The following is a 7894-nucleotide window of genomic DNA, read 5'->3' on the forward strand; positions in this document are numbered from 1 at the left end:
GTAACAGCTCGCCTAGGCGAGCTGTCATGACCCCAAATGCCTTATTTTGCTGTAAATAAGTGTGAAGAGAGGCTGAGAGGGAGGTTCTGAGGTCCAGAGGTGAAGGATTGGAGAGAAAGAAGAGAAAAGAAGAAGGAAGAAGAGAAAAAGATGCTAAATCGCTACTGACTTGCGACCGTTCATCGTTCTTCATTTGGTTAGTGTTTGTCTTTAAGGATTTGAACATGATTCATGGACCCTTAGGGGTCCTCTTTATTGTTTTGTGCATCTTCATCTCCTTCTCCTATCACCGGTAATTGTTTTTCTTTTTTAAAGTAAGTTTTAATTGATCATTAGTGCCGCAAGTTATCTTTAAAAAAAGGTTGAAGGTTAATAAGCAAAAACCAAGATAAAACTAACTCATAACTAATTTCTTTTTATCAAATATCACTTAAGATCGTTTCAAGGTTCAATGCCTTAACAATTCTCTCCTCTTTTCAAAAATCAAAAGATCGTTTCATTGTCCAACACCTCGAACGACTCTCTCTGCTTTTCAAAGTTTAAAATGTCTTTTCAAGGTGCAACGCCTTAAACGACTTTTGTTCGCAATTAAAATCAATCTTCAAAAAACATAAAATCAATGTAACACACAAATTTCAAACTTAAAGAACTACGTAGGTCTGAATTCCTCATCGCACCTGAGGATACGTAGGAGCAAGGGCAACACCCTTGTCGACCCCAAAAAAATAATGAACACAAAAAGGGAAAATACATAATTTTGAAGTCATGTTTTGCACACTCGATTAAAGGTTATCGTTCCTTGTGACGGGCGCGTGGGGCGCTAATACCTTCCCCGTGCGTAAACAACTCCCAACCCTCATTTTCAAAATCCACAGACTTTCGTCTTTTTGGTTTTTCTAGCGTTTTCCTCAAATAAATGTTGGTGGTGACTCCCTTTTTTTCTCCCTTGGAGACAAACGTCGTGGCCTATTATTTTGACCTTTTCGCACCCCCGCCGAAGGATAGGTTGTGACAGAAGTATAAGAAATTTACCTTATAGCTAGGAAATTCATAACAACAAATATTTATAAGAGTACATTAATCTATGACCCCCCAAAAAATGTTTATAACTCGAATACTCCTTATAAGACACTGACAGTGACACCAATCCTCCTAATTCAATCTACCTTTTGGGCCAACAGTTTCAAATGAGAATAATTGCCATTTCATCACATTATTACTATAGTACTACAGGTTATCATGTTAAAGGGAAAATCCATTTCCACCAATACCTGAGTTCCAATTGAACCAGTACACCCAACAATTGAAATGGTTTTTGGTCCAGCCCAAGTCTTGCTACCTTGTTCTAGAACCGCTCGTCCCAATAGGCTATGACCTGGAAGAAAAAAAAACACTAATACCATCAAAAATCACAATTCTTATATCATCCTTTAGATTTTTTATTTTTAGAGTAAATAAAAAAATAGGAATGTAGTGGAGATTGTTGAGGGTTTCCTGATGAAAGTTGTAGTTGCCATGGGAGAAATTAAAACGAGCAACCTTCATCTCTGCCCTAAGAAGCTTCTCAGTCATTTCCACAAATTGAGAAGCAGGGCCCAAAGTCCATACTATTCAAAGATCAATTTTAAAACTAAAGATTAAAAAAATAGAGAAAGAGAAAGAAAAGGAAAACAAGGAAAAGATACAAAATAAATGTCAAAAGAAACTAGACATTAGAAAACTCAAAATCCTTCTTATATACTTTACTGTATTAATTTTCTACAAACTTACATTGTTACATTATTTTTTTGTTTTTCACTTCCTTGCTAATTAGTTTGCATAGTTAGTGAGAAGAAAATGTTGCAAGTACCTAAGCCCATCTTGAACACTAACCTACCTTCAATCCACAATGCTCAAAATCCCCACACTCACTTCGTTCACCCTAATCTGATTCACATTCTCACCATCCGCTTCACACATCCCCACCTTCAAATCTACCACCACCGCACCAGAGCAACACCCCGACATTGGCAACTCCTGCGAAAACCACCCCTCGCCGTCGGGCACAAACCCCACCTTCCCCACGTGCTCCATCATCGTGAAAACCCCTCTCCACCCTCTCAACACCACGTTCCACACCATCCTCACCTCTTCCACCACTTCCCTCAAAATGGTGTTGTCGCAACCCACGCTGAAGCGAAAACACCCTGGATGATCCGTACCTTGCTCGGAATCGAGGTCAATAGGATCAACGATGATGTCATCGGAGAGAAGTTTGGGATTGGTACCGCTTGCAACCACAGAGAAGAATGACAATGAATGGATATGAAGGAATGAGAAATTGAAAGAGTGGAGTGAGTAGGGTATTAGGAATGGAGAGACACGATTTTGGTTTGTTGGGAAATAGAGAGTGCACGTTATTGGGGAATAGGAGAGAGCACGCGAGAGAAGAGGGACTTCCACGTTTAATTTTTAAAATTTTTCAAATTCAAATGCGGTTTTGCAAAAATTGTCTTTGAAATGTCAGTGATAATTACAAAAATATCACCGCATGCTTAATGATGATAGTTTTGAGACAACCGTCATTGAGTGTGCGTCATAAATAACAACTTTTTTTAGAGGTTATGCTATTTTATTATTTAATATTTTTTAATATTAAAATAATTTTATTAAATAAAAATTATCAAAGCAATAAAAAAATTAAAGACCTAAAGTCGTGAATGGAATAAGTTTCGACTTCTATTATAAAATTATTGTAACCAAAATCGTGTAAAAAAACAAAATATATTTAAAAAATATTTAAAACAATTCTCTTAGAAGTCGTGGATCACTTCATGATTTCGTTTTTCAATTAAAAAAAATTGAAGTTGCAATATTTTTACATCTTTAATTTTGTTTAAAATAAAATAAAGTCTTAAAAACAGTTACGACTCCCTTTTTAGAAAATTAAAAAAAAAATATCAGAAGTCATAGATGATTGTTCTACTTCAACCAAAGAGAGGTGCATAACAAATTAACAATCATGACTTACCCCTGGATAAATTTTCAAATAGTCCCCCCCAATTGGTAATTTCTGAAAAGAAATTACCCATGTGGTAAAAAAGCAGAGAAAACGCACACAAAAAAGGAAATACTTTTTCTTATCCTTTTTCTTGAGCTGTTAGTTTACTGGGACTGCGTATATTTGGTACATTCATGAGATATTTGTGTAGATCAAATTCTTATGTCAGATAAAAATTTTGCCCGTAGAAACAATGTCAGTTGTCGGGACACAATTTTTCACTTTTCACTTCCAGTTCCCACTTTCTTATAATCCCTCTCCTCTACTGAAAAAAAAAATTCCTTTCCTCTGATCGCAAATTTCACACAACTACTATATTCCCGAACAAGCTAAGTCCCTAAATAAGAAAGAGGGAACGGGCTAGCTGATGAAGGAAAAGGTTTTCTTATAAAATTCAAATGTTAACCGAATATTAATAATTGTTAACAAAATTAGAAGAAAAAATTAAAATGAGACACTATAAAAATTTTAAGTATTAGAATGAAGTGTTTAAAATTTAATCTATCAAAATGAAATAATTGTAAAATATAGTCAAACCAAAAGTGATATTAAGCCTAAAATAAATGAAGAAAAATGTTTTTCAATTTTTTATATAAAAAAAATCTCAGCCTTTGAAATCTTTTAATATCACGTATCACATGGAAGTAAAAAAGAAAATGTCCATTTATTCAACCTAATGGAAAGGATCCGGACTCATACAAACCACCCTTCATATGAAACGAAACATGCCACAACTAACAGCTGATGGTACGGTTGATTTTAATACTGTTAATATTCAAGTTGACTGCAATGTCCCCTCAGGATCTAAAAAATGACTGGATCAGATTACACAATCCAGCAACCTTATCCTCAGAAGGTTCAATCAAAATTGCCGTGTCTTTGAATTTTGCTGTCCAAAAATACCAGCAAAATAAGAAAATAAAATACAGAGAAAGATTGGAAAGAGAAATGGCAAAAAATATTCTCTCAACCTCAAACCCCATCCTACTACCTAGTTCATCACCATCCTCATCCTCATCCTCATTTGTAAAACCAATACATGTTTGCTCCAATCCGATAATCAAAAGCACTTCGAAGAGGGAATTAACTCTTTGCAAAGCAACACCACACTCTCCAATTGTTGTGACAAAGAGAGGCTTGTCCATCAGCTTCATCACCAGCTTTGTGCTTTCATTGGCTGGTAAGAAGAATGCAAATGCAGCAATACTCGAGGCAGATGATGATGAAGAACTCTTGGAGAAAGTAAAGCGTGACAGAAAGAAGAGACTTGAGAAGCAAGGTGTGATCAGTTCTTCCAAACAAGAAACAGGTCCACTCCTGCACACATTATTCTTTGCTTTTCACTTCATGTTCACTTAAAGATAGCCCTTTATCCTATTAACTGTAATTGTTACTATGAAATATTAAGTTTATGCTAACGGGCAATTGGGCATGGTTGATGATTAGAATGCAAATAAATTTATAGTTATATTGATAGGTTTGAGAGTCTGCACCCTGAAGAGGCTATAGTACTGTAATCTATTCTATATCTTGAGGATTTCTAATCCACAAATTTGGCCCCCCAAAAGTTTGTTTGTGGTCATTATATTTGACACCATCCCTCCCTGGTGTTACACATTTTACTGTGAATGGTTTTGAGCTTAAATGCAAATTGTTTGCCTCTATTTGTTGGGTTTGTTTGTAGGCTTAGGCTCAGCATTAATCAGTAATTCAATGTAATACAACTGAGATTTCAAGAAGACACATTACATTAGGTTCATTTTCTACTCCCAACAACAGTCTCTAGAATGAGGGACAGAGCTAATGAATTTATATTCCCTTGCTACTGATTGATTGGCTGTTATTTAGGCCTTTTTATTATTTCTAAATAAATATTTTTTTAATATATAAACAGTAGTTTAGATTTATATTATAATGAACAATTTAATATGTGATATAACACTATTTTTAACTAAATTTAAGGAAAAAATAACTATTGAAATTTATTTTAGGAGATGAGAATGAAAGAGGGTAGATTGAAAGAGATAGGTAAGAAATCAAAGTATCAAGATAAAGATAAAAGAATGATAGTTTGGGATAATTGAGATTTTTTTTTAGCTAGCTGCATGTAGTACGTGTAATGTATTTCCAAAAGAGATAAAAAAAAGTTACATTGAGAATGTCTAATTGAGAGTAGGGAGAATGAGAGTCTCACTTTCCAAGTTGTGTATTCTGATTTATAGTATAAGAGTAGATTGTAGTTGTTGTTGGATGGCTTCAGCCAGGCCCAGCTCCCAAAGTGATATTACTAATCAAAACTGGAATTTGTAAGCAGGGTATCTTCAAGATCTGGTGTACAAGCTAAGCGCAGTTGGTCAAGCACTTGAAAAGAATGATCTATCTGCTGCTGGTTCTGTCCTTGGAGGAAGCACCGATGCAGATTGGGTCCAAAGAGCTAATATAGCATTCAATAAAGTAAGTTTGGTTCCTGAATATGAGTGAAATCACAGTATTCATTCGGAATTATACTGTAATTAAATCTTTTATCCTGAATTCTTGGAATATAAAATAAAAAAGCCTACTCTAGATTATGGTGATGGCCATAGCTACTAGGTTCGCTCAGAAACTATATGAACCATGAAAAATTACCTGTGTACCAGTGTATTGCAGTGTAAAAAGCTGTTAACATCATCATAATTTCAGGAAATGACAAACTATGTACCAATCACTCTATTAATCAGGTAACTGGTGGTAGTTTATTTCCTTGATATTAAATTCTAGTATTGCTGCATCAGATTTTCATTTTTCAGAATGTGAGAAAATTGTTTCTTTCTATTTCAATTTCATGCGTTAGAGACTGAAACACATTGACAAAAGAAATTTCTAAATCGGTACCTCCAGGAGGGAATGAATACACTAAAGACCAGACCAAACTCTTAAATCTCCATCTGAATGTTTGAAAATCGAGCTTAGTGCATATTTTCATGTTTATCTTGTTTCAATCTTTCCCTAACTGCCTCTTGAGGTTTAGATGTCAAAGTTTCTAAGTATCCTTTTAACAGCTGAGCTCCAGTTCAGAAGAGAAGACTGAGGTGGACGCATTCAATTCCTCATTAGCTTCACTAATTTCATCAGGTCCGATTCATGTCAAATTCGTAACACACACAAATCATGTGTGTGTGTGCCTCATTTACTCAATTTTAAATTGCCATCTGAAATTCCAATTGTGTACAAAATGTTGTGGCTGCATTTGCCTGAGATTTCAGCAATCACAACACAATTGCAACTGCAATCACAATCTAAGCCATGCGCATTGACTATCATAGCATCAGCTATCAAAGGAAATCATGCTGTGCTATAATTGTATGATAGATTGTTCTTATGTGTAGTCAATTGATAAACTTTGGAGCATATACTGACACGTCCTGTTTTAAGCATGCAGTTTCTAAGAAAGATGTTGAGTCCTCCAAAATTGCCTTTGTCTCTTCGGCCACTGCATTTGAGAAGTGGACTTCTATGACAGGCCTTGCTGCTCAGCTTAAGGGCCTTTGAGGGAAAACAATGTACAAAAGATATCATTTCATTTCATCATTTTGTGATCAATATAGAGAAATCCACTAATTTTCCTACCCATGTCACCTAATTGTTGTCTTGGAAGCAGTCTCTTCACAGCATTATCTAGTACTACTTCATAACGATCAATAAGCTCATTCTTTGTTAACAAAGCTTGGGTTACGAGTAGTGCCACTGAAATTTGTAATTTTGATGTCATTATTTAATGGCATGTTCTGTTATGTTGGCTCATCTACCTTGACAAATAAAGAACTTTTTAAGTTATTGTAGTAGGGTGATCTCTATATATATTAAATCTGTTTAGCAGGGAATTACCTGGCCTATTTTTTATTCATTGCTTTATATTTATTTTGTTTTAAATTTTGATGGACAATGTTATTTCCATTTTTTTCTCTCTCCGTGCAGATCACAGAGACTGAAATTTATAGTTAAACTAACGTAACCGTTATTGAGTTTATAATTTATGATTTTCTTATATTATTATATTTTTTATAATATATTTATTAATTATTTTTAAATTTTATATATGTAAAAAATATATAAGATAATTATGAATATATATATATATATATATATATATATATATATATATATATATATATATGTGTGTGTGTGTGTATTAAAATAGTTCTATATTATAAGTGTCTTATTGTCTTATTGAATATTTAAAAAAAAAATACATATGAAATTGTGTATAGGGATGATAATGGGTGGGCTGAAAGTAGATAATAGTCATTCTTTACTTGTCTTGTTTTACCACATGGTACCCATTAAGCGGATACCTGTGGATGTTTTTAATATCCGGGGATATTTGCGGGCATTCATGGATATTTTTGTGAAACTTAAAAATTGTTTAAAAATATTTTAAAAAACATTTTTGTTGTAATTTTTTATTATAATATTTTTTTGAAAAATATTTTTAATTGTTACTAAAGCTATTCAAATATTCTACAATCTTACACCCATGAATAATTGTAAATAAATAAATTTTGTAAGCTCCAAACAAAATTATCTAAAAATTACTTTCTAAAATAAACTCAAATAAAAATACACTAAAATATAACTCCGAATAAAATCATACTTCAAAATATTAGTACAAATAAAAAATATTTATAAAGACTATTTATATATTTAAGCTTCATAAAAAAATAAAGAATACTTAAGTATTTTAATATTAACATGTAACACATATCCGCATGTACGAGTATCATGATATTTTCCTCGTGTCCATAAGCAAACCGGTAGTGAAAAATACATGTACGAAATAAATAAAAAAATATAGAATAATTTAATTTAATATTT

At 33.3% G+C, this 7894-nt stretch overlaps 2 protein-coding genes across 3 annotated transcripts; one reads left to right on the forward strand and one right to left on the reverse strand.

Annotated features, from left to right (window-relative positions):
- Positions 1-1878: 1878 nt before the first annotated feature.
- On the reverse strand, positions 1879-2565 carry LOC102664181 (uncharacterized). The gene is made up of 2 exons (XM_006603279.1): positions 2528-2565; positions 1879-2269 (listed from the first exon to the last, which is right to left on the reverse strand). Exons 1-2 carry the CDS (start codon positions 2563-2565, stop codon positions 1879-1881), a joined length of 429 nt encoding a protein of 142 aa, XP_006603342.1.
- Positions 2566-3862: 1297 nt separating this feature from the next.
- Positions 3863-6903, forward strand: LOC100794397 (thylakoid lumenal 16.5 kDa protein, chloroplastic). Of its 2 annotated transcripts, XM_003551999.5 has the most exons (4): positions 3863-4349; positions 5355-5494; positions 6082-6154; positions 6462-6903. In XM_003551999.5, the coding sequence occupies exons 1-4, from the start codon at positions 3989-3991 to the stop codon at positions 6569-6571; spliced, it is 684 nt and encodes a 227-aa protein (XP_003552047.3). In that variant the 5' UTR covers positions 3863-3988; the 3' UTR covers positions 6572-6903. The 2 variants fall into 2 exon arrangements, with proteins under 2 accessions (XP_003552047.3, XP_014630164.1); XM_014774678.3 differs by lacking the exon at positions 6082-6154 and having other exon boundaries at positions 3881-4349.
- Positions 6904-7894: the final 991 nt, after the last annotated feature.

This window comes from Glycine max, chromosome 4 (assembly GCF_000004515.6).
Source record: "Glycine max cultivar Williams 82 chromosome 4, Glycine_max_v4.0, whole genome shotgun sequence".
Classification (NCBI taxonomy): Eukaryota; Viridiplantae; Streptophyta; class Magnoliopsida; order Fabales; family Fabaceae; genus Glycine; species Glycine max.

Coding starts and splice junctions, on each gene's coding strand:
- LOC102664181 (XM_006603279.1), bottom strand. CDS start 2,565: ATGACGGTTGTCTCAAAACTATCATCATTAAGCATGCG. Junction 2,270..2,527: donor CTATCATCATTAAGCATGCG/GTGATATTTTTG, acceptor TGTGGTTGCAAG/CGGTACCAATCCCAAACTTC.
- LOC100794397 (XM_003551999.5), top strand. CDS start 3,989: ATGGCAAAAAATATTCTCTCAACCTCAAACCCCATCCTACTACCTAGT. Junction 4,350..5,354: donor TTCTTCCAAACAAGAAACAG/GTCCACTCCTGC, acceptor ATTTGTAAGCAG/GGTATCTTCAAGATCTGGTG. Junction 6,155..6,461: donor AGCTTCACTAATTTCATCAG/GTCCGATTCATG, acceptor TTAAGCATGCAG/TTTCTAAGAAAGATGTTGAG.